This window comes from Musca vetustissima, unplaced genomic scaffold (genome assembly GCF_032173495.1).
Source record: "Musca vetustissima isolate MV318-11 ecotype Yass unplaced genomic scaffold, APGP_CSIRO_Mvet_v1 utg3409, whole genome shotgun sequence".
In the NCBI taxonomy this organism is placed as follows: Eukaryota; Metazoa; Arthropoda; class Insecta; order Diptera; family Muscidae; genus Musca; species Musca vetustissima.
In genome coordinates this window covers 16,339-44,136 of record NW_026875987.1, presented here as the reverse complement: position 1 = coordinate 44,136, position 27,798 = coordinate 16,339, and the positions used below count along the sequence as shown (strand labels likewise).

At 36.2% G+C, this 27,798-nt stretch overlaps 1 protein-coding gene across 1 annotated transcript in view; it reads right to left on the bottom strand.

Moving 5' to 3' along the window:
* Nucleotides 1-451: 451 nt before the first annotated feature.
* The window catches only part of LOC133338531 (ceramide synthase 5-like), a 40,270-nt gene continuing 12,923 nt past the window's right edge, over nt 452-27,798 (bottom strand). The window contains exons 6-7 of the mRNA XM_061546699.1: nt 642-786; nt 452-577 (exon numbers count right to left, since the gene is read on the bottom strand). Of these exons, the coding sequence (XP_061402683.1) occupies nt 452-577; nt 642-786 (271 nt within the window). The remainder of the gene's footprint in view (nt 578-641; nt 787-27,798) is intronic.

Here is a 27,798-nt window from a genome sequence, read left to right as displayed (position 1 = left end):
AATGTGAAAGAATTAATTCTGAAATATTGTTCAGAATACACCAAAAAGAGAGAGGGAGAAAATTCTGAAAAATACGTTTCATACATAGTTAGCGATACTATAGTTAAGGGCAAGTGATTCCAATTGCTATTCAAAGAGACAACTAGCAACGCAACACTAATTTGGTTGTACCACAGAGCTAACCTTAGCTTGAAAAGATTTGGATTTGGGTGTATTGGTCCGAAAGTCGCACATACTTTAAAAGTATTAACAAATATTTTACCCTCACTAACACATATTTAGACAACAATAAAATAAAACATTTATTATTTTACATCCAATAATATTACAAAATAAATGTACTTCTTGTATAATTTCTGACATTAAAAAGCATTTATATATGTATTAACTAGTATATAGTTTGTACATAGCATACAAATAAAAAATCCGAATTTGATGCAGTATTTGGTTATTAATTTTTGGTTGGAGCTTTCTTCTTTGCATTATTAACATTTTTCACATCACCATTGTTGATTGATTTTTGGCTTTCCGAACTTTCAGAGACTTCGCTGTCACTGGACCTTATGTCACCAGACATCTACAATATAAATGTGAAATATTGTCAACGACATTTCAAAATACTTTTATTTTTTAATGCTTACCAATCCTTTCTGCAATGAATCTATTACAATTTTAAGTATCATATATGTCCAAACAATATGAAGTACAAGCAACATAATCAGCAAACTATTGAAAATATAATAGGCTGGGAACATGGGGAGAATCCTCGGCGCCTCAATCGAAGAACTAAAATTGTAAACAATAATGAACATTTTATGTTATTTCGTATGAAATATACTTAATTTAATTTATTTTACTTTTTTGCAACAAAACCAAAAAAGACCTTTGCTAATTACACAATGCAAAAATTAGTTAAACTCCTGTAATAAACTAAACTAATAAAATATAATTTAAAATAATTATGAATACACATACATAATCTGCTAAAAAAAACAATAAAAAATAAATAAGGTAAAAATCAAAATATAACATTTTTATTATTATTAATAAAAACAATAATTTAAATTATTTTCATGTGCTTGCAAGAAGAGCTTGCTCTTAAAATGGTGCAAAGATTTGATTAAAGTTTTTAACAGACGTGCAAGTCTCACTACAAATTATCTTTACAAAAGTGAAGTCATACGCGATAAAATTTCTTTGCTAGTAGATCCCCCAAACGAAAACAGAATTACAATGGTGTAAGAATATGGAGTTCCAGAATCTTTTATAAACAACAAATATTTCTAATATACACAACATTTTTAAACTTCAACCATGGAAAGTCTCAAAATATAAATTTATATATTCCGATGACAACGCATACATAACCCGATTGAACAAAAAACGTAATTTACGCAAAACATATCCACAACTACCACTAAATACTTTAAGACCATAAAGAAATATTGGCATTATCAACGAATGTACCACACGCATTTTGTATACGGGGCAAGATACGGGGGTCGTGAATGTTCACTAATTTTGTGGTGCTCTGTGCTCGTTTAAAAAAAATTTAATTTCTAACAATATAATCAGTGTTTTTGTGGTAACAGTGTTTAAAAGTGTTGTGAAATAATTTTTGTGCATTTTGATCTAATTGGAATTGTGAAATTTAACATATTTTTGCTAATATTAATTAATCATTTAAATTCTAATTAGCATTTTGTTTAAATTCCCAATTTGTTCCTTTGTTATATTAGCTTATATTGTTGTTGTAACATTTCTTTTATTTTGTTTTGTTATTTTGACATCTCAGAACAGAGTCGCCAAATTTTGTGTTTTATAAGAAATTCAAGGGATAGAAATTCCCTTGAATTTCTTGCTGGTTTTGCCTTAATCAATGGCACGTTAAATGTGCTCGAATTAATGCAAAAGCAGTGGACACAATTGGGGATAATGTTGGTGTCCGTTGGTGCTGTGTTCATTGTCGAAAACTCTCAGACTTGCAGTCGGAGCTTGGAATTTACATCGTTATCTAAACGTTTTGAGAATTTTTCCAATTTGTTCGAAAAGTACCAAGTGCTGGATGAATTTGTATCATCGCCATCTGTGTCTGGGTAGAAACGTAAAAGGTCTGCGAAAAAGGCTCCCAATAAAGTCGTGCCTAGTCGCAAACCCACAGTTTCTGTTGGGAATACAGTGCCACAATCACCTTCCGTCAATATCACAGATACAACGGAAACTGATTGTGTCCAGACATATGCTAGTGTTGCGTCACATTCGACCTCGGAAATCGTTAAGGATGTAAAGTGATTAATCCAAAATCTTTGAGTATAAGTAGTGCGAGTCTGGAAGACTTCAAAACCTCACGGAAATCGGGAAACATCAGTTCAAGCATCTAATGCGTCTTCCGTAGCTGTCACTAGCAACTCCCTCCAACCAGGTCAAAGACCATTATCTATGGCTCCCACCAGGAAAATGGTATTTGTATCTACGTTTGCACCAGATACCTCGGCTGGGGATATAAATTATTATATAAAATCAAAAATCGATGGAAATTTCTTTCTACGTTGTTATAAGCTCCGGTCAGCTTTCTCAGAAAGTAGATCATCTTGTAAAAGAAAGTATGTTTCATCGACTAATTTCGAGAGAATTTTGGCCTGCTAATGCATTTGTAAAGGAATTTCTGGAAAGATCTGAAAATTTGGCTCATTTGCCTCAGAGGGCTGAAATATTGCCAAAAAACTAAATATGTTTCTCAATGTTTGCTATCAGAATGTAAGAGGGTTAAACACAAAATTAACTCAATTATTCTCTGATAGCCTTGGTTTAATTTATGATGTTATAGTATTTTCTGAAGCTTGGTTAAAAGCATCCGTGTTAAATAGTGAAATTTTGTGTTCTAGATATCAAATATTTAGAAAAGATAGAGTTGTAAAAAAAGGTGGTGGCGTCCTTATTGCAGTTGATGCTAATATACCTTTGGAATTGTAAATCGATTTAGCGACATAAATCTTTTTAAATAAATAGCGTATCAAATTGTTATGATCGAATTCTAGATCTAGCATTTGTGAATTATACACAATATTTTGAAATAATTAAAATACATTCAGTATGTACTCCCGAAGATAACTACCATCCTACAGTATGCATATCCATGATGCATAATAATTTAGCTACCAAATATTCTTCAATGTCATTTAAATCTGTTCCTAATTATAATAAAACTGACTTCCGAAAGCTAAACGCACTTATCTCAACCGTAAATTGGAGCTCATTATTTATTTGTAAGAGTCATAGTGAACTAGAATTATCAGTATATAAATTTTATGATATCCTAAATAAATTTAGTCTAGAATGTGTTTCCATTGTTAGATTTAGAAACTCGGAACGATATCCATGGGTCACATCTGGGCTTTCAAGTATTAAAAATTATAAAAATAAACTTTTTAAAAAATATAAAAAATCAGGCTCCTCTATAGATTATGCTAATTATGCTGTCGCAAGGTCTAAATATACGACAGAGTCCCGAAAAATTTACAATCTTTATTTAAACAAGATTAAACATAATTTCAAATCCAATTCTAAATCTTTTTATGACTTTGTTAATATAAAAAGAAAAGCTACGTCAAAACCCACAATTTTGAAATTCAATAATCAGACATTTGAGAAAAACTCTGAAATTTCAGAGTGCTTTGCAAATTTTTTCGCTACAACATATTCATATTCACCCTGTCCAAATAAAGACACATATAGCTATAAATTATCGACAATAGATCAAATATCTATGCCTTTTTTACAAAGTCAATATGTTTCTAAAAATCTACGTAATTTAAGATCAATTAAAAGTCCAGGTCCGGATGGCATTCCTAGCATAATTCTAAAGTACTGTTCAGATACATTAGCTATCCCATTAACGCTGATGTTTAATTATTCCCTGAAGTATAGTCATTTTCCTACCTTCGTTAAGAAATCCTATATAGTTCCTTTACACAAATCGGGTAGCTTAACTAATGTCTCGAATTAATGTAATTTTTCATAAAGTTCAGCCAATCTTAAGTCCATATCAACATGGTTTTCGTAGTGACCTCTCAACCATTACCAATCTTATTCAATTTTCCTCAACCGTCATAAAAGGTTTTATTCAGCGTAATCAAACAGATACAATTTACACTGACTTCAGTAAAGCTTTTGACAGGGTTAACCATGAACTTTTAATATATAAATTAAATCAAATTGGTTTCAGTATAAATTTAGTTAAATGGATATCATCTTATTTGCGAAATAGATCACAGGTTGTTGTTGTAGCAGCTAGTACTGCTGTGTATTTCCAATTTGTCTTAATTTGGTTCTGCCTCTAACTCCAAATTCAGAAAGGCTGCGACCTGTACAGGTTGAGTCCAGAGAGAAGATGGGGTTAGGAGAGTGGGCTTGGCTGGGCAATTAAATAGATGTAGCGTATCATGTGGACCGTTACCACATGCCGGGCAGACATTGTCGACCTCTCCATCAATCCGTGCCCAATACGAATTGAGGCGGCTACACCATCCAGATCTCAGCTGTGCCAAGACCACTCTAGTTTGTCGAGGTAGCTGCTGCTCTTCTGCGGCTATCTCAGGCGGATGGTCATCGAGGATGGTATTCACACGATATTCTTGAACTGCTTCCTCAACTGCGTCCGTGTGAATACTGTTCAATCCTGCTTGATAGGCCTGTTGATCTAGAGGCTTCCTTTTGTATCTCTGGACCTCTCTCCAGATCATGGAGATCCTTCCTGACATGCCTGGGTGGTGGGTGCCTATCCATTAGGTAGCGGTTCGGATGGCTGCTCCTATAACACCCAAGCAAGTATTGCATCGACAACATCTTGTTGTGTTGACGCACAGGAAGGATCTTCGTCTCCTCATGCAAGTGGTCTATTGGAGTCATGAGGAGACACCCTGTTGCAGTCCTCAGGGCGGCATTTTGGCAGGATTGAAGATTTTTCCACTGCGTTGCACTAACGTTAGCGGATCACACTGGCGCCGCATAGTTTACCACAGACCGGCCTATTGCCTTATAAGTCGTTAACAAGGTTTCCTTGTCAGCTCCCCAAGTGCTGCCGGCTAGCGACTTGTGAACCTTGTTTCTGCTCCTGACTTTGTCGCAAATAGCTGTGGCATGCGCGGACGACTTGTATAGGCTATCGAATGTGACCCCTAGAACCTTGGGGTAATTAGTGGTCGGAATTGTAGACCCCTCGACCTGCACATTCAAAGATAGCCTCATTTCCGCTGTCCATGTGGTAAACAGTGTGGCCGTTGATTTAGTGGCGGATATTTTCATATTCCTCGATCGGAAAAAATCTGCGATATCTACGAGATAGTGATTCAGCCTCTCGCAAATGTCATCAATTTTTGGTCCTGACGCCATAATCGTGCAATCATCCGCATATGTCACGATCTTTATGCCGTCCGGTGGGCGTGGAATTCCAGAGAGGTAGAGGTTAAACAGTTCCGGAGATATCACCCCTCCTTGGGGAACTCCCTGTTTAACTCTACGGGCTTTCGATTTCCTGTCTCTGAATTCCACGTACGACTGGCGTCCACACATATAGTTCACGATCCAACGTTTCAAACTTGGCCGGAGGGTTGTTCTCTCGATGTCCTCGAACAGCTTGGCGTGACTGACGGTATCAAATGCCTTTGATAGGTCTAGCGCCACCATGACTGTCCTGTTACACGGCCTGTTCTGGTTGAGTCCTTCTGCTATGTGTGCGGAAATGGCGTGCAAAGCTGTTGTTGTGCTATGCTGTTTCCGGAATCCATGCTGATGATCAGCAACGGAGTAGCATTCACGAATGCTGGGGAGTAGTAAAGCCTCAAGTGTCTTGGCTACTGGCGACAAAAGTGAGATCGGCCTGTATGACTCACCTTTGCTGGCATCCTTGCCCGGCTTCAGTAGCGGGACCACCCTGACCATTTTCCAGGCGTCGGGAACTACTTGGGTTGATACGACAAGTTGAGGGCTTTGGTGAGATAATCTACTCCTGGCTCATCAAGCTGCTTCAACATCACCATTGAGATTCCATCTGGACCAAGCGCTTTGGATGATTTCGCGTTCCTGATGACATTTGCAACATTCTCCAACGTAAATTGTGGTGGTTCCTCCTCCACCTGAAGAGAGCGTATACGGCGCAACACTCTTCTCTTCGCCCGGTCACTCTCGGGGTGCACTATAAACTCCCGGTTGAAATAACACGCGCACCTCTTCGGATCTGTCACCTCAACGCCGTTAAATGAGACAGAAGTCCGATCCTCCTTCTTTCCAGGGTTCGAGAGCGACTTAACCGTTGCCCACAATTTACTCACTCACTGATGTTGCAACACTTCAGATGCTCTAGCCACTTTTTCCGCTTATGCTCGCCGACTAACCTGTTCACTTCCAACGTCAGTTCTCTGACTCTGGGGTTAGTAGGGTTAGAACGGCGAAGCTCGTCACGCTCATTCGCTAGTCCCGCTGCCTCTGCTGGGAAGTTCGGTCTTAGTTCGGGTATACGACCCGCAGGTATATAGCGAGCGGCTGCAGCAGTGATGATGTCCCGGAAATTCCTTTCTGCTACCCGAGCGTCAGAAGGGATGGGCAGTTCTCTGAAGCGACGATTGGTGAAATTTCTGGTGGGGTGGTCTGTTGATGGATATGATGATAGGGAGGTGGTCTCACCCCAATGATGCCAAGCCACGTCATTCGTCAGACCCGGAGACACGATGGATATGTCCGGTGAGCTTTGGCAGTCTCCCCTCATCCTGGTGGGTATGTCCTCGTTCACCGTGCAAAACGTTGAGCTATCAATTTGCTCGGCCAGCGCCATGCCCCTCTGGTCATTACCTAGGACGGAATGCCATAACTCATGATGTGCATTGAAATCCCCTAGCACCAGACGGTTATTGCCTTCCAAAAGATGACTAATGTCGGGCAAATAACGCGGGGCACAGCTATTTAACGGCGGAATGTAAACGTTAAGCACCTCTACCTCGGCGGTACCACATTTGACCGCTACCCCCATACATTCCATGTATAGGTCATTAGAGTCTAGCTCAAGCGAGATAGGTCTGTACTGGACAGAATGGTGCAATAGGAGTGCTAATCCTCCACCTCTTGTACGATCCTTTCTAATAACGTTGTATCCATCACAACTCTGAAGACTACAGGTGTTGTTCAGCTTCGTTTCTTGGATCGCAGCGACCATAATACTTCTTCGACTCATAAAATCCACTATCTCGTTGATTTTCCCTCGAAGTCCATCGCAGTTGAATTGAAGAAAGGATACATTATCAGGAGTTGCGACAGCAATGTGCGGTGTTAGCGGCTGCGGCGCAGGTTGCTGCTGCGGAGATTGCGTGGGAGTCACGTAATCCGAAGACGACGACGATGATGACGTGGACCACGGTGACGACGACGACTCGCTGGGGACTGCATTGGCGCAGCAAGAAGCAACGTAGTCCCTTTCGCTATACTCCTGTATCCGGCTAAGGCCGGAACAACTCCTGAAATGTACCCATTCTCTGCATCCGTTGCATCTCACCGAGATAGAACTGTGGTGGATGCTGTTGTGACAAACTGAGCAGAACCATGGTCCGGGGTTTGTCTCAATCCCGGCATGGACCAAAAGAATACGGAGCAAGCATTCCGGGTAATGATGCTCCCATGTTGAAAAAATACACGTAGTATTTGCTGGGTTGACAGCCCTTGGTCGGAAGTTGATTCCTCCGAGTCAATCCGGTGCATAGAACCGGCCGTGGGGGGTTTGAGATCACAGGTAGTTTTGTTTGATGATTGTCTCTCCAAATCCATTAATGTTCCTTCCCGTGTTCCCCAAGGAAGTCATGTAGGTCCACTCCTCTTTCTTCTATTTATAAATGATTTACCAAATGCAATAATCCATTCCAAATTGCTAATGTCATGTTGTCAAGTTGTTTATCAGCAATAATTCCATGAAGCAAGCTAACTTACTTCAAAATGATTTAAATAGCCTTTTTCAATGGTGCGAATTAAACTGTATGGATTTAAATCTAAACAAATGTAAGCATACGTGTTTTTCCAGATCTTCTACTTTAACAAGGCAATACAATATTAATGGTACAGTTTTATCAACTGTAGATTCATTTGTTGATCTTGGTATTTTAATGGATCCAAAATTATATTTTAATAATCATGTAATTTCTATGGTAAACAAAGCAAGCTGACTTACTTCAAAATGATGTAAATAGCCTTTTTCAATGGTGCGAATTAAACTGTATGGATTTAAACCTAAACAAATGTAAGCATATGTGTTTTCCAGATCTTCTACTTTAACAAGGCAATACAATATTAATGGTACAGTTTTATCAACTGTAGATTCATTTGTTGATCTTGGTATTTTAATGGATCCAAAATTATATTTTAATAATCATGTCATTTCTATGGTAAACAAAGCCCACGGTGTCTTAGGATTTATAAAACAATGGGCTAACGAATTCTTTGATCCCTACATTACAAAACAACTTTATACATCTCTTGTGCCATATTAGAATATGGCTCTGTTGTATATATATTCCGATAAAATTGAATCAGTGCCGAAACAATTTCTAATTTTTGCACTGAGAGGTTTACATTGGAATAGTGACTTTGTGTTGCCTTCTTACACTAGCAGGTTAAAATTAATTCGATTGCCTACATTAAAAAGTAGACGTATTATATTGAACACTATGATGGTAATTAAAATACTAAACGGTAGGTAATATACCCTCAGACTTCCTAATTTCATCCATTAGAATAAATGTTCCTTTTCGATTAAGTAGATATTATCAACCATTATACGTAGATTTTCATCGCACAAATTTTTATATTCTATAAAATGTGTATTGATTTCAATTCTGTGTATTCTAACGTAGACTTTTGCATGAATATAGAACTTAAAATCTAATATAATTATATTTTTAAATGAATAATACAACTTAATAACAAACTGGCTGTTGAAGTAGATTTCTGTAGCTGGTTTTCTATCCCTTCTCATATTCCATCATAATGCGGATTATGGCGTGTACGGGATCCCTACGAAAGGGGAGATCGCCCCCTCGGTCGGCAGGGGCGACGAGTATAACTTTCTCAACGTAAAGTTCACATAACAATTAATTATGTAATTAATCTTGTTGACGATAACATTACGTACCAAATATTCTAAACATATCAGCTGGATATCATCAGGATAAAGGAAAACAAGTTTTGCTGCTAACAGGACTTAACAAATTAGTAATATACTTGATAAAGTCTAAGGCTACACACAGATGAAGGAAATTTAAAGACCTCGAGAAGCTTTTCAACCTTAGCAATCTTCCAGCCTCTAAATAACAAACATATAGAAAACTAAATCCCTCCCCAACATCAAGATTAACATCCGGTACATGCACATTGTCAAGTGCATACTAGTCGATAAAACAACATTTTGTCACATGAGCTGTGAACAATAAGAGAGCTAAAGACGAAAACAGGATGTGATACTCTTTGGCAATAAAATTGATCACTGAAGTTTAACAAATTGGGAGACGACAATAAGAAGTATTACTACAAAGACGCAGAATTTTGGACTACATCATTATGCGTAGGAATTGAATTATGTACAACGCTCAGATTCATGTTACTAGACAAATACCTAACTAGTGCACTAGACTTGAAATCTCATGATAAGAACGTTATCTAACACCATGCAGGAGTGCTACAGCACCAATTTAAAAGGACATTCATTGGAATATAATTCACATAAGATTAACAAAACCTTATGCACATTGTACAAGGAACATTTTGTCATATATATACCCTGAGCTGTGAACAATCCCTCGCCTAGAGAGTCACTTCTTTTCTCAAAAAGGTGACAACAACAAAATTATTGTTGTCTACATTATATCGTTGTAGCTTACATCAGATTTGCACTGTTTAACAAATTGTCTCTCACTTTGTAAAACATTTTAATGACAAAATGTAATATTTTCCTATTTACAATAACTACCTAAACTAGTGCACTGTCAGAAATATCGAACCTATTTCTTGAAATCTCCCATGATAAGAACGTTACCATATCTAACACCATGCAGGAGTGCTACAGCACCAATTTAAAAGGACATTCATTGGAATATAATTCACCATATGACAACCCTTACACAAAACCTTATGATTGATTGCTTGATAGTTATACACAGCAACACTTTCTCGCACCTATTTCAATATTTATTTAATGAAATCAGACGTTTTAACACTGCATTAGCATGAATATATATATACCCTGCAAGCATTTGGAAGTGAGTTTCTGACTCCCTCGCCTAAGAAGTCACTTCTTTTCTCAGAAAAGGTGACAGTTGGTATATTTACAACAACAAAATTATTGTTGTCTACATTATATCGTTGTAGCGTTACATCTGAGATTGATCAAATGTTACAAGAACAATTTGCTCTGTTTCAAAATTGTCTCTCATTTCTTTGTAAAACATTTTAATGAACTCAGTAAATGTAATATTTTCAATATAATTGGTATGTGCAAAGAAAAAAGTTTTCATTTATTCAATAATGTGTTATTTAAATAATTAAAAAAATATTTAATGCTATGATACGATACGATTTTGCGAGCCCTATAAGATGTGTCAGTAAATATTTTTGCTCCCGGGAAATTATAAAATTTAATAAATCATTTTTGCATAGCAGTGCAAATTAAGTTGTTTTTTGCGTTAATAAATTGATTTTATTGCGACATCAATTGTGTGTTGGAGGAGTGATTTACAATACCAAATTGTAAATGAAATAAAACAAATAGCTGATTGGAAGAAGAATAACATCAAATTGCCGCGCAGTGTTTCTGGAACAAATGCTGTATTTATACTGATTGATATTAAATAAATAGAGCTGTGTACTCTTTGCGTTGGTGTAAATTTGTTTACAAGCAAATGGAGTAGTTGGTGACTGCTGTAGTGGTTTATCGTTTCAATTGCTTTGTTGTTGTGTTGCTGCTGATGTCGTTGCGGTTGTCATCTGTGTTCGACAATATATCTGGAACGTTATCTGAATCCTATCTTGAAACCATGCCAACTACAACAAAAACATATACGTGCCCAACTTGTAGTAGTGTTGTCAAGAACAACCAGAATAGTGTTGGATGTTGTATCTGTGGAATGTTTTTTCACATTAACTGTGTTAATGTGACTAAAGAACAACACAGTTTCTTATACAGGAACAGAAAAACGATGATGTTTTTATTCAAATGCCCAACCTGTGTTAAGAAGTAGACTGATAATAGCGCTGATGCTACTGCTTCTAGTCATGCAGGTACTGATACACAAAGCGGTACTGGAGATGTTTATGAAACACTGAGGCAAGAATTTGAATTATATAAGCTATGTTTGGAGAATCAATTTGAAAGCTTTATGCTGAAAATTAAGGATGTGGTCAAGACGATACGATCAGAGGTTGACAGTAGGTTTCAACAAATGGAGGAATCAGTGCGGAGTTGCCAGGCTGCAATTAAGATTTTCGAGCAGACTAAGCAAGAGTCTGTAATTGAAGCCGATATACTAACTAGGCGTCTCAATAGGTCAAACATTAAACCATTGCTGCTACATCTCAAAGGGTAAATCCGTGCTGGTTAAGTTTAATTCCATTCTTGTTAGAGACAGTTTAATGGCTAGTTACCAAAAGCGACGTAATCCTCTAATGCTTGGTGATATCACTGGTGTGGCTGTAAGAAGTAGAGTGTACCTTAATGACCATCATAATCGTACAGCTTCAAAATTAATGTATCTCTGTCGCAAGTTGTGGAGAAATAATAAAATTAAAAAGTTCAAGCTGAAGAGTGAGGATAACCCTAAAGCGTTGGTTGTCTTCCGCGATGGAAGAGAGGGTGAGCTTGATATAAATCAATGCACTAGTATGTTGATTGATAATGGTGATGATGTCTCTGCTGGTGTAGCTGATGTTGCTAGTGCTGCCTCATGCGGTTTGGATTCATTAGCTGTTTCACGGTCAAGTGCAGGTTGTATTGGTGGTAGTTCATAAGTGAAGGTTGTGTGAGTAGTTTAATTATTATTTATTATTTATTAATTTTATTCTTTTTCCCGGATTTATTTTTTTTTATTACTGTCATTTGAATTATACGGTCAAATAATGAATTTTTCAACTAGTTTAGGTAATATTGTTAGCGATAATAGTTTTCTTAGTAGTCAGTTATGCAATTTTAAAAACAATCTTAATGTAGGTCATGTAAATCTCAGAAGTTATAATTTGAGTAAAAATACTTTTAAAATCCATGAATTGAGAAATATTTTAGAGGGTAATAATCTTGGCATTTTTGGCGAGACAGAAACTTGGTTAAAGCCTATTGTTTCCACAGAAGCTATACAAATACCAAGTTATTTTTGTTATAGGAGTGATCGTCCTTGTAATAGAGGAGGTGGTGTTGTAATGTATGTTTCTCAGAACATTAAACATAAATTTGTGTGTAGAGGAAGTTCTTATGGAGTTGTTGAATATGTTTTCTGCGAGGAAATTGTAAACAATTGTGTGTTTCTTGTTGTTGTGGTTTATTTGCCACATGGCGATATTGTGGCTTTTGAAAATGAAATTTCTGATCTTATTGTTAGGTACTCAAATGTTATTATTATGGGAGATTTCAATAATAATATGTTTGATCTGCAGCGAAGTTTAGTTGTAAGGGAAATTTGTAGCAGATTAAATGTATCTGTTGTCTACAACTCATTGCCCACACACGTCGATGCACATACCTCTACTTCTTTGTTGGATTATTTTTTTGTATCGTGTCTGAGTTTGGTAGTATGTTCAAATCAGTTTTTGTGCCCTAGTATTTCTGATCATTCGTTCATCTTTCTATCAATTAATGTTCCCAGTTTTTGTGTGCAGAGTTTTTATGAATATGCAGATTTCAGTTCTGTTGATCCTGTGGAGCTTTCCAGCGCCTTTTGTGGGCTTTATTCTGTGGCAGATGTTGATGCCAAGCATGATATGTTGAACCGTGGTCTTCGGCACTTGTATAGTGTAGTTCCTGTTAAAAGGAGATTTTGTAAAATTAATAAAGATGACTGGTTTAAATCTGCTGAAATCCGGTATCACTTGTCTCTTCGTGACATTTCTTATAGGTCCTATCTTCGGGACAAAAGTGTTTGTTAAAACATACATAAATATCAAAAATCAAGCACACCTACATATTTATAAGTTTTAAAATGCTTTTACAGCATTATTATATCACATATTTGGACTATTTTATTGTTACAGTTAATTTTCTTTATTTTAGTTCATTGGCGATTGGTTCATTCACTTTTTGCAATGTTTTAAAGTTTTTTTAACACATTTATTTTTTTTGCTTACATAACATTTAATGTTTACTAGTAGTCGACCTACATTACTATTAATTTGTATCAGCATTTATCAATAGCATTTTGTAATTAATAATGTTAAGAAATTATGTATATAAAGAAAGCCAGAAATAAAGAAAATTCAGTCGTCTTTTGTAGTGAGTAAACTAAGAGTTTTAATTACTATTTAGGCGGCTTCCTTCAAGTTCATGTGCTTGCAAGGAAATTAATTTGGATAAGTGTCAGTTCAAATTTATGTGTTTGAATTGAATCCCACTAGATCCTACTATCAAAACATTTTTGGTGACCCCGACGTGATCCTGACGGTAACTAAACCGAAACATTTTTTGGTGACGTTATTCACAAGGTGTGAGGACGTAACGTACGCGTACCAATTTCAAAACCCCCTTTTTGGAGCTCTGAAGGAAAAACAGGAGGAAATTGCCTGTAACTAACCATCATACAACAACTGCTGCTACTCGCTAATAAAGCAACAAACAATAATGGCAAACGTCCAAGAGCTTATTTCTCAGCAAGAAGAAAGGGGCAGTAATTTCGAAAAATTCGTCTCTACTATAAAGAAGGCACCGCTTGAAAAGAGAACGGAAGAGTTCTACAAGGGCAAACTTGATGAACTAAGGCTGTTATGGCAGAGTTTCGAGAAGGCAGAAAACAGAATTCGCGATGATCCATCTTTGTCAGAGGATGATCCGTATATTGCTCGGAATCTATATAGAACGATTGGAGAGAAGTTCAGTTCAACAATGGAATATATAGACGCGGAAACTAGAAAAGAAACTGATGTCTGCCAAAAGTAAGCCAGTTCCCACCTTGAAAGAGAAATCGACTGAAGTTGTCGCAGGAGACAATATACCTTCCCGTGTTGATGGACTTGCCAGAATGATCAATGCTCGAATGAGTGCCCTTAGTCGTCACTTGCAAGGCTTGGGCACAATCAAAGCGGAACAGCCGAAGCAATTTTATAACATCAAAGAAGATACAATAAAAAAGCTGTGGAATAAAATAACGGAACTCTACGATGAAATGTTACAGCTGATTGAAGATCCATCGAAAATTGGATTGAGTCAAGAAAACTACGATATGCTGGAAGATGCTGTACAAGACAACCTAATAAAACTAGCAGTCTTGAAAGACAAATGCAGCGAAACCGTGACCATTGCACCTCAATTGGGGAGTAAAATTATAGCACACAGTTCACTCCCACTACCAAAGGTAACAATTCCTCAATTCAATGGGGATTGTTTGAAGTGGCGTCAGTTTTATGAACTTTTCTTGGAGATGGTAGACAAACAGCCTCTTCCAAGTGTTCAAAAAATGTGTTATCTCAAAACCAATTTATCTGGCGAGGCTGGCAAACTAATCAGCCATCTATCCTTGACAGAGGATAATTACAAAACGGCATGGATGTTGCTGCAAGAACGTTATAACAATAAACGGGTTCTTGTTTCCACTCTAGTAGATCGGATTCTGAGTCAACCAAATGGAACTTCATCAACGGCTTCCATCAAAGCTCTGCATGACACTACAAAGGAATGCATGCTAGCCCTCAACAATCTTCAAATCGACACTACGTCTTGGGATGCTCTATTGATTCAATTGATCACAAAGAAATTGGATCACGCGCTGTACATACGATTCATGCAATCACTGACCAATCCGAAAGAAGTTCCTGCTATGAAAGAGCTGTTTGCATTTTTGGAACTACAATTTGAGTCAATGGAATCGATTGGAAAAGCGGCATCTAACCACAAGGGTTCAATCAAAACTGTTTCGTCCGTAACATCAGTGGAGGATCACAGGAGTTGTAAACTATGCAAGAACGACTCCCATCCAATTTATCATTGTAAGAAGTTCTTGGCAATGACAGAAGGTGAGCGATTGAAATGCATACAGCAACATAAATTGTGTGTAAATTGTTTCAAATCGGACCATGCAGCAAAAACTTGTTTTTCTGGCAACTGCAAAATATGTAGTAATAAGCACAATACATTGCTACATTTGCCAAAAAGGTCTCAACCGTCACCGAAGGTCTCAAATCAAACGACACCAACAAAAAGCGATACCGCACCAATCAACATTACTGCAGTAATCTTCGGCATCAGCAGAAGATCAGAAAAATGTAATACTAGCAACGACTAGAGTCATCATCAAAGCGGCTAACGGTATGTCAGGCGAATTTAGAGCGGTGTTAGACTCGGGTTCGCAAGTGAACATTGTGACGGAAAGACTCATACAAAAATTGTCACTTAGAACAGCAGATGCCTCTTTATCTATTTCCGGAGTAGGAAGGATTCAGAAGAAGGCTTATCATCGGGTAAACATACAAATGTTATCAAGCAATTCTGAATTTTCCACAAATTTGGAAGCATTTGTTTTGCCCACAATTATACCTGCACAACCAAATCATGATTTGGATATACAAAACTGGCAAATTCCCAAGAATATTAGATTAGCAGACCCTAATTTTAACGTTCAAGGAAAAATTGACATTTTACTCGGAGCTGAGTTTTACTTCAGTTTAATGCAACCAGGCACAACAAAACTAAATGGTCATCAACCCATACTCCAAAATACTGCGCTTGGCTGGATTGTAGGTGGTTTAATTCAACAATCGTCAACGGACGACACATCAGCAGCGCTAACATGCGCAATTTTTAGTGAAACATCACTGAAACAAGCTATCTGGAAACTTGAGGAAGTGGAATCAACTGAAAAGGTGATGTCTCCATTGGAAACCCTTTGCGAATCTCACTTCAATCAACATGTTAAGACGGATCAGAATGGTCGTTTCATCGTCAGTCTTCCGTTTCAAGAATCTTCAACAGCGTTGGGGAAATCACATGCAATGGCTTATAACCGATTTATGAGCCTTTAACGCCGACTTCTACAGAAGGAAGATATCCGAAGCCAGTACATTAAATTTATGCGAGAATATGAACAATTAGGACACATGCAAAAGATTGACGTGTGTACCGTATCAAATCCTAAATATTTTATTCCGCATCATTGTGTTCTTAAGCCCGATAGTACAACAACAAAACTTAGGGTTGTATTTGACGCATCAGCGAAAACTTCATCAGGTCAATCGTTAAATGATCTAATGTATACAGGACCAATCGTACAAAGTGAATTGTTTTCTATTTTGCTGAGGTTTCGATTGCCAAAATTCGTCTTCTATTGAAAAGATGTACAGGCAGATTTTAATGCATCCCGACGATCAAAGGTATCAGCTAATTATCTGGAGAGAGGATCCATCCCATCCAGTCAGTTATTACAAACTTAATACGGTCACATATGGGACACGTTCAGCACCGTATCTGGCTACAAAATGCTTACAAAAGATTGCAAACGAGAACATGGAGCGTTATCCATTAGGCTCACAAATGCTGAAAGATAATTTTTATATGGATGACGGTCTCGGCGGTGCAGATAGCCTAAGTACAGCTATTGAAATCCAAAAGGAGTTAGTAACAATCTTGAAACAACACGGCTTCATTCTAAGGAAATGGTCATCCAATACACCAAGATTGCTGAAGGACATACCACATAGCGATCGAGAAGTGAACCTGGATCTCAACGAATCTCAAACAATAAAGACGTTGGGATTATATTGGATGCCGCAAGCAGATCAATTTTGTGTAAAAACAAACATTGATCATAATCAAAACGAGTAGTTACGTCTGAACTAGCAAAATTGTTTGATCCGCTTGGCCTACTTGCACTGATTGTGGTGAAGGCAAAAATATTTATTCAGCAGCTGTGCAACATACATTAGATTGGGACGAAGCATTACCCGAAAAACTTTGTGCCACTTGGAAAACATTTCGAAGGGAATTGGAAGGTCTCAACAACTTTAAGATACCGCGACATGTATTCTGTGGGGAGATCCCGACGAAAATTCAGTTGCATGTGTTTGCCGATGCATCGGAAAGAGCTTTTGGCGCGGCTATTTATATTCGTTTTATTGGAAAAGATGGACAAGTAGTTGTACGTCTGATCTGTGCTAAATCCAGGGTAGCTCCTTTGAAAAAACAAACTCTACCACGATTAGAGCTATGTGCCGCAGTGGTAGCAGCTCAACTGGCTACCAGGGTGAAAAATGACCTAAGGCTTTAGAATAATCCGATGTTTTTATGGACTGATTCTGAGATAGTACTCGCCTGGATAAAATCAAGGTCCAACGTATATAAGACTTTTGTGGCTAATAGGGTATCCACCATACAAAACTTAACATTGCCAGAACAATGGAACCACGTTAAGTCAAAAGAAAACCCTGCCGACATTTTATCTCGAGGACTCTCGCCAGCTCATCTTTCTAAATGCCGATTATGGTTTCATGGTCCAGTTTTTCTTCATGGAAAAGAAGAACTATGGCCGACCAAATTCTCTCCGCAAGAGGATATAACAAATAGCATGGAGTTAAAGACTGCAGCTACGACGTCAATAGTAGCTTCTGACATGCATCTAATACATATGATAGAGCACAAAAATTCATTCAGGAAGTTACAAAGAATTTTGGCATACGTGCTTAGATTCACCAGGAATGTACGTATGCAAAAGGCACACCGGCCTCAACATATAGCAGTGTCTTCCAACGAATTAGACGACTCCCTTCGTCTAATAATTCAAGCCGTACAATCATCCGAATTTGCAGCTGATATCAACGCATTGAAGGCTGAAAAGCAGATTAATAAGCATAGCTCGTTATGCAGTTTATCACCGTTTTTGGATGATGAAGGCATTCTTCGCGTTGGAGGAAGATTGGAACATGCTATGCTACAAATGGATGCGAAACACCAAATGATATTGCCTTATAATGATCCATTGGTGAAATTGCTATTTAAGACAGTTCACGAAGAAAACAAACATTGTGGAGCTCAAGCCCTGTTAAACACAATAAGACAGCGATTCTGGCCAATAAAAGGCAAGATAACAGCAAGGGCTACCGTTCAAAAATGCATAAAATGTAATAGAGCGCGACCACAGCTATATCAACAAATAATGGGAAATTTGCCAGCAACAAGGGTAGTTCCTGCTCGACCATTTATCAACTCTGGAGTCGACTACTGTGGACCATTTTGGATACATTACAAGGTCAGGGGCAAACGACCAACAAAGGCTTATGTCGCTGTATTCTGCTGCTTTGCAACAACGGCTGTTCATTTAGAGCTCGTATCGGACCTATCAACTGAATCATTCATTGGCGCTCTTAAACGATTTATAGCTCGCCGAGATCACTGCCAAAATATATATTGCGATAACGCTACAAACTTTGTTGGAGCCAAAAATAGTTTAGAGGAATTATCTGAAACCTTATATTCGGACAAGGCGCAAGAGCTACTTTTATCAGCTGCAAGTTCCAAGGGCATACAGTTCCATTTCATTCCACCAAGAGCTCCGCATTTCGGAGGCTTATGGGAAGCTGCAGTGAAGTCCGCAAAACGTCTCTTGGTCCGTAGTGTTTCAACGGAAACACTTACTCATGAAGAATTAGAGACAATAATAGTAGAAATCGAAGCTATTTTAAATTCGCGTCCGCTCACACCTCTTTCAAACGATCCAGATTGCCTTGAAGCATTGACGCCGGGACATTTTCTAATCGGCGAAGCTCTAACTTCACAGGTAGATAGTAGAGCAGAAACTTCGAAAACATCCAGTATAACACACTGGAAGTTAATTTCGCATATTAAGCACCAATTCTGGAAAAGATGGTCGGAAGCAGCAACGTACTCAGGATTTCATTTCGGGGGGGCCCGGTAGTACAAAATGGAAAAAGAAAGCACAATTTCCCACAAGAAAAAGCCGGTAACAGATGAACATGGAAGAGATGCCATTCCGGCAAAAAGAGTGAGAATTGCAAACAGTCCTATAATACTATCAGTATTATTAACATTGTTCCTAATACCTACGGTCCTGTGCAACAATTTGAAAGTTACACAATTTCACAATGATCCGGGATTATATTTTGAAGGATTAGGAACAGTGAAACTGAATACGGCAGAATGGAAGATGTTAGTATATTATGACTTGAAGCCCTTTGTTTCGGAAATAGAGTCATTGGCATCCAGCTTACAAACGTTGCAGCAAATGTGCCCTGTAATGCATCAGTATGAGATGTGCAACATTTTTGTATACAATCTGAAGCAGACGAAAAATGAATTACTACAAGACAAGGAATTATTCATCAATAAACGTGTAAAAAGATCTCCATTCAACATAATTGGCAATATTGCGCACTCACTTTTTGGCGTTCTTGATGCGGACTATGCAGAAGAAATGTCAAAGACCATCAACCAGGCAAAAGGCGAACAGGACCACATAATCAGTCTATTGAAAAATCAGACTTCAATAATTGATTCAACTATTAATGTTATAAAACAGGATGAGATTAACACTCACCAAAAAATACGGGAGATTTTGAAAATGGTTGACAAACAGAATAACGATATAGCTGAAGAATCCGCCCAATTCAACAATTCTCAACTGTTTGGACTTCTATCAACGCATTTGATGTTATCCGCAATAAACCTACAGAGAACACAGGCCGAAATCATTAATGTACTTACCGATACTCATCATGGAAAAATCAGTCCCCTGTTATTGGCTCCTCATCAATTGAAAGAAGAAATTAGTGTCATCAAGGCTAATCTTCCAATTTCACATGCTTTGCCAACAGCAGGTGACAATTTGATTCAACTTTATAAGCTTATGAGTGTCAAGGGGGCTGTTACAAAATATGAAATAATTTTTGAAGTGAAGATACCCTTAGTTAACCAACAGTTTTTTGAGTTGTTCAAAATAGTTGCAGTTCCAACAATACAAAATGACACCTTAATCGCCATTCTACCTGAAACGGAATACATATCTACCGATGCACATAGAGAAGAATACATTCTTTTCAAATCAGAGGATATTTCAAGCTGCCTCAAACCAAACGATGATGAATATATTTGCAGAAATCAGCAGTCAAAGCTCAAGAAAAATGCACTTGTTAACCCTTGCGAGATCAGTATCTTCAATAACCAATCAACTAGCAATTGCCGTCTTCACAAAATTACTGGAACCGCAGTTTGGAGTCAATTACATCATCAAAATAAATGGATCTTTGCTACTACAGCCGATATTGAATCTTCAATGGTATGCGGATCTGAACTCAACCTCATCATCATTAAAAATTCCGGAATAATGGAAATTGGTCCTAACTGCGTAATAAAAAACAAATTTGTTACGATACATGGACATTTTGCAGCTTCCAGTAGTTTACATACATCCTATGTAAGATTGAAAGGCATTCAATATATAAGTCGACAAGAGGAAATTGAAAAGGTTTCAACAAATACCAATACCACCTCTTACAAGATTCATCGAGAAGAATTGGATAATATACAAAAACAGTTGCATGAATCAACTCTAAAACACCTACCACAATTAATACACTCATCAAATCAACATCATCATGCAGTTAGCTACGCATCTTTAGCTTGCTGCATTCTTATTTTACTTGGCCTGCTGAGTTGGAGGATCCACACAAAATTTAAGAAGCCATCTCAATTCATACCTACACCAGCTATAAGATCTCATCAATCAACAATCGATGTTACAATGGAGTCATCCCCACATGCATCCAACCCAGGCGCACTCATTACTTGAACAATGTCAACGCGGCGGAGAATGTTAAAACATACATAAATATATATATTTTTTTTATTGTTCTATAAACATACTTTAGATTTAATTACCAAAACAAAGAATAAATACAAAAATCAAGCACACCTACATATTTATAAGTTTTAAACTGCTTTTACAGCATTATTATATCACATATTTGGACTATTTTATTGTTACAGTTAATTTTCTTTATTTTAGTTCATTGGCCATTGGTTCATTCACTTTTTGCAAAGTTTTAAAGTTTCTTTAACACATTTATTTATTTTGCTTACATAGCATTTAATGTTTACTAGTAGTCGACCTACATTACTATTAATTAGTATCAGCATTTATCAATAGCATTTTGTAATTAATAATGTTAAGAAATTATGTATATAAAGAAAGCCAGAAATAAAGAAAATTCAGTCGTCTTTTGTAGTGACTAAACTAAGTGTTTTAATTACTATTTAGGCGGCTTCCTTCAAGTTCATGTGCTTGCAAGGAAATTAATTTGGATACTAAGTGTCAGTTCAAATTTATGTGTTTGAATTGAATCCCACTAGATCCTACTATCAAAACATTTTTGCGTCGGGGTCACCAAAAATGTTTTGATAGTAGGATCTAGTGGGATGTTTTAGATGTAGATTTTTTTAATGTTTCTTGTATTCCTGTTGATGCTTTTGATGGTTTTTCCTTTCGTGCAATTAATTATGCTGAGATTGTTGATGCTTTCAATAAAATCAAGTCCACGGCAGTTGGATATGATGGATTTCAGCTAAAGTTTCTAAAGCTTGTGTTTCCCCTTGTTGGTCAATTCTTGTTGCACGTTGTCAATTCTATGTTAACAATGTCTGTGTTTCCAGAGATGTCGAAAATTGCAAAAATAGTGCCTATTCAAAAAAAGAATGGCGATTCTAGTGAATATAGGCCTATATCTATAATGCCGATTCTTTCTAAAATGGTTGAGTATGTCATGAAAGATAGTTTATATTGGCGAAAATTCTCTATTACATGAGAGCCAGTATGGATTTAGATGTAATGGCGGCACTGCATCTCTTCTTGTTGGATTGACTGACAATATAAGGAAGACTGTTGGTGCGGGAGGTTGTTGTGTGTTGTTGTCAGTAGACTTAGAGAAAGCCTTTGACAAAATTAATCATGCCAATTTAATCAGAAAATTGCATCGTTTGTTCAATTTTTCGTCCTCAGCTTGTAAGCTTATCTTGTCGTATTTGTTTGGAAGGAATCAGTATGTTTGTTGTAGGAATGTTGTTTCTGGAATGCTCCCTGTGAGTAGTGGTGTACCCCAGGGGTCTGTACTTGGGCCTCTATTGTTTGTTATGTATGTTAATGATTTGCTAAGTTGTATTAGTAGTAGGAGCTGCATGTCATTTGCATTTGCTGATGACTTGCAGATTTGTGTTTTTAGATGTTTTGCAGTCCTCTATACATTTTAATATCAATGTGTTAGTAACGTGGTTATCTGCAAACGGACTCTCAATTAATACACGAAAGAGTAAAGTTATGTTTTTGGGAACTTGCAAGAGAATTCAGTAAATTCCATTTATAATAATTCTATAAATGTTGAAAGCTCTATGAAATGTCTTGGTTTGTTTCTTGATAGTAGTTTGGTGTTTGATGTGCATGTTAATTCTTTGGTGTCCAAGGTAAACTTTATTTTAAGAAAGTTGTACTCTTTGGATATGGCTCCACCTAAGAGCATTAGAATTCAATTGGCCCATGCATTGATTATGCCAAATTTTTTGTATTGTATTGAGATTTTTGGGGGTTGTTGTGGATATGTTTTACGTAAAATTAAACTCTTGTTCCATAGGGTTATGCGATATGTATATTGTGTTAAACGTCGTGATCACATTTCTCCTTACGTTAAAGAGTTCCTCGGTTGTACCTTTGAAAATTTGGTGAGTTTAACGTCAATGTTGTTGTTCTATAAGGTATTTAAGTTGCAGACTCCTTCCTCTGTAGTTGATTTGTTTATGTTTTCTAGATCTGTTAGAAACATACAAATACTTGTTCCGCGTTTGTGTCCTTTATTGGAAAAAGCTTTTTTTGTACGAATTTCTAGAATTTTTAACACCTTACCGCCTTCTCTTAAATCATTTAACTCTTCCTTAAAATGTTATCGAACTCATTTATACGATTATTTCAACCTCAATTCATCTTAAATTCATGGGTTTTGCTTATTTGTTTGTGTTTTTATTGCATAACTGATTTCAACATTTATATAAATATAACTATAATTAATTATATATTGTATATTGATAATTGTGATATAATAAGATATTTAAACCGGTAAATTGAAATTAATGATTGATAGTAGATATAATATTGTAGTCCTTGGCCCTATGTGCTAGGTTTCTACACCAAATAATCTAATTATAATAATAAAAATGTTTTTGAATTACAATAGTTCTGAACCCCTCCAACTGAATAGACGTTAAGATATCATTAAGCTAATACATTGTTAGTTTTAAGCTTTTGGAGTAGTTTATGTTTTGTTGTTTTTTGAATCGCTTTTAGCCCTTTGGGCTAGATTCTCGTTTATGAAATAAATTGAAATTGAATTGAAATTGAAATATAATGGTTGAAATTGATTTGTTGAAATCATATTAATAAAACAATATTAATGTTGTGTATATGTGAAATAATAAAAAATTGGATATAATTTGCTTGTTGTTATAACATATTTGAATGACCAAATTGCTCTTGTAAGTAAGACGGAAGTAAAGTCGAAGTAACGCCTAGGTGATAGAAACAGTTGCGAAAAACAATCGCTTTCTTATCGCGGAAGTCACCTCCTTCGGGAAGAATAAACCACGTCCGCTTCACTTCGAAGAATTACTTCTCCGTAACTTCGAGAAGTTACTTCCGCGTGAGAAGTAACTTTAAATTGTTTTGTTGTGGAAATGGGTTGTTAAAAAAAAAATATATATATAAAATAAAATCGGGGTTTAAAACCTGGATTTTTTATAGTATCTCCCAAACGGTTTGAGATTTATATCACCGCTTAATGGAAAGGTATTTTCATAAGCCTTGAAATGATATCCATTAATCTGACCCGTAGAACGGGAACATCAAGAAAAAATATATCCCCATAATTAGGGTAAAAAGGCCTACCTACTCTGGAAACAATTTCAAACAAATTTGATCGTTTTGCTAGGGTTAAGGCAACTTTTCTTTGAATACAGAAGGCCGATATATTTATGGGTCGATTACGGATGGTAACCAAACTTTAGTGGCGTTGCCAAATTTGAATTATGGATGGCAACTGTTGTCAACTTCAGTTGCTTCAAATAGAATTTTTCGGCAACCATTTATTTCTGGTTGCTGTTTAGTCGTGTTCAGCAATAAGAACTGAAATATGGTTGGAATAATGTTTAAAATTACTACAAAATGGCGAACATCTTCTGTTGGGACCATGATATGTACGTGTATGCCATCTATACATCCGACAACACCCGGGAACTTTGTTTTCGAATAAAAAAAAATATTCTTCCCCTTTTTCTCCTCTTTTAATTTGGAAACAATCCAAATTTTACACAGTTTTTCCTCTATTAGCCGGACAACTTCGGTCAAAACTACCGACATTGTGGATTGAGCCATGAAGAGGAATTGCTATTGACTCACAGCAGTTTAATGGATTGGATTTATCTCTCAAATGCCTTCTAATAGATGATACGCCTTGCACATCATTTTCATCATCAAAAAATAGTTCCAATGAGCTATTACTTTTTCTGAAATATTCTATTCAATTTTTTGTTTGTTTACAATATTTCTAGTTGCAGAAGTGTCAAAACAGTATTGTCGACAGCAACTGAGTAAAGTTGATATTCATAATGTTATGTTTTATTTCAGTGGCGTTGCCAGTTGAAATCGCAACTGGAGTTTGGTTGCTATCCATAATCGACCCATTACATTAAGATATATATGGACAATATTGTCAATTTTTTAATATTCCAATTTCTGACTCCGAAACCGTTTGCGATCAAATTTTTGCTTGATGCGCGCAAAAGTTATCGAGGTTTTAATTTTTTGCATAAGAAAAAGTCTTAAAATTACGCCGTTTATTATATTGACAAAAAAACGTTGAAATATATCTTCCTCCGTAAAATAAGAATATGAATATATTATAATAATCGCGAAAAAGTTGCACATCTTCGCGAAATATGAGAAAAATAATAAAAATATAGGATATTACGTCAATATTTTCATTATATTAATGACATACACACACATAAAAATTATTTTAAAAATATCTACATACATAATCTAAACACCATGATGAATCAAATGATATCAAAATCACACAAGTCCGTGTAGCGGTTTGTAAATTACAGCGACAACAAAACAATATATTGAGGAAAAATATTTTTTTGGTTCCTAAAAATAATGTCATCATATTTATTTATTTTTTTTAATTTTATACAAGAAATTTCAGGAAAAAATGTCGGGGTTATTCTTCTATTTTACCCGAATTTCGCCGAAAATTTGACATATATAAAAATAATCACTTCTTGTGTATAAGTATACACCTTGAGGATTCTATACGTAGGTTCTATAAGTAGGAATAAATCTTAATATAAAACGATATTATGAAATATATATTTTAAATTGCGTCTAAATCGCGTAATTCTCAAAATCATTTGATGCGCATGCGCATACTCCATATGCCATTAACGCGCATCCGATTTCGGTGTGCGCCCTAAAAAAATACATCGATCTATACCGATTTCAACGCGGTCCATTAAGAACCATGGATGACCCAGCACAATCTATTTTTGAGATAAATTGGTTCCATCTCTCTTTCGGCTGAAGATTTTAATGTTCTCTCTTCGCGCCGTTCTAGTAGATGGATTTTCACGAAGAAGATTTTATATCATCCGAAAAGTAAAAAACCTTACTGATCGCGGGTACCCATATCGATCAGTTGACAGATCTAAAAATTTAGCCCGAAAAATAGGTTTTTTAGAAATTTGATCGCACAAAATTTCCACCTTCGGATGAGTATAGCTTTGAAGCTGTGCATAATACATACACAAAATATGTATCAAATTACTCAGATTTGCGACTACAATAATATTATAATCGATTTGTAGAAATTCCTGTTTTTCGCATTAAAACTAGAAGCAAAATTCAACATAAAAAAACTGATTCGTCTCATCCTGTTTCTACACATTTTTTTTTTTTTAATTTTGGGCATAAGAAAAAAATCTTAAAATTACGCCGTTTATTATATTGACAAAAAACGTTGATATAGATCTTTCTCCGTAAAATAAGAATATGAATATATTATAATAATCGCGATAAAGTTGCACATCTTCGCGAAATATGAGAATAATAAAAAATATAGCAGATTACATCAATATTTTCATTATATTAATGACATACACACACCTAAAAATTAACAACAAAACAAGATATTGAGGAAAAATATTTGTTTTTGGTTCGAAAAAATAATGTCATCATATTTATTTTTTTAATTTTATACAAGAAATTTCAGATAAAAGGGTTAGGGTTATTCTGCTATATTACCCGAATTTCGACGAAAAATTGACATATATAAAAATGTGTATACGCCGTGTTTTTGGAAGGCCAGTTCCGTAGATGGAATTTCACGAAGAAGATTTTATATCATCCGAAACGTAAAAAACCTTATTGATCGCGGATACCCATATCATTCAGTTGACAGATCTAAAAATGTTGCCTGAAAAATAGGTTTTTTAGAAATTTGATCGCACAAAATTTTCACCATTTTCACTCTGAAGCTGTGCATACTACATACACAAAATACATATCAAATTACATTAGAAATTCCTGTTTGCGTAGTAAAGCTAGAAGTAAAATTAAAAAAACACTCAAAACCTAGCTTCAAAATGTCAGCATCATTAAAGGCTCATTGCTGGCTTCTAGTTTTACTTTGACACGAAGACCGTGAAATGAGTGGCTTAATCACAAATCAATAGAGAACATAAAAAACTGGTTCCCCTCAACCTGCTTTTACACATTTTTTACATTATAGTAGACACAGCTTCCACCAAAATAAAGTTTGGAGATCAATTTCATGAACAGTTTGAAACGACAGGTCAATTAACCCAAAACTATTCACTTTTTTTCATATACTTAAGTAATTCCGAGTTATAAAGTGGTGAACCTCTGCTTCAGCTATTTTAAAAAATTGGCAATATTGCCCATATATATATATATATATATATAAATTTAAAAGTGTACGCTGCGTTGAATGGATTTTTTTAAAGGAAATTGGAAAACAGATATTGGCTCACTGATTACTTCTGTTCCTATTTTTTCTTTCAATATCATTTGATATATTTTGCCAATATTGGACAAGAAGGATATAGGGCGGAAATCCGAAACGCTTTTTGGATTGTTTTACATCGGCATTATCTTCGCCACTTTCCAATCCGAGGGGAAGAGCCGTTATTGATGCTCTGATTGAACAAAAACGCGAAGAATTCTGCGGTTGAATCTGGAAAATTCCTTATAATACAGTTAGATATATCATCCATCCCATTTGACTTTTTGCTGTTGATTTTGCGAATTAAACTTGGAACTTGCAATGATGTGTTGGTTAATGTGTTAAAGCTGGTGTCAAATGAGTTAGTAAACTGAGGAAATCCAAGCAATTTAGAATCTTTGAACATAAAACATCAACTGGATGTCATATAACTCTATGTCTGAAGTTTGACGTATAACAATTCTGGAAGTGATGCGCTATTTTATATGTGTAGTGAAAGACTTATTA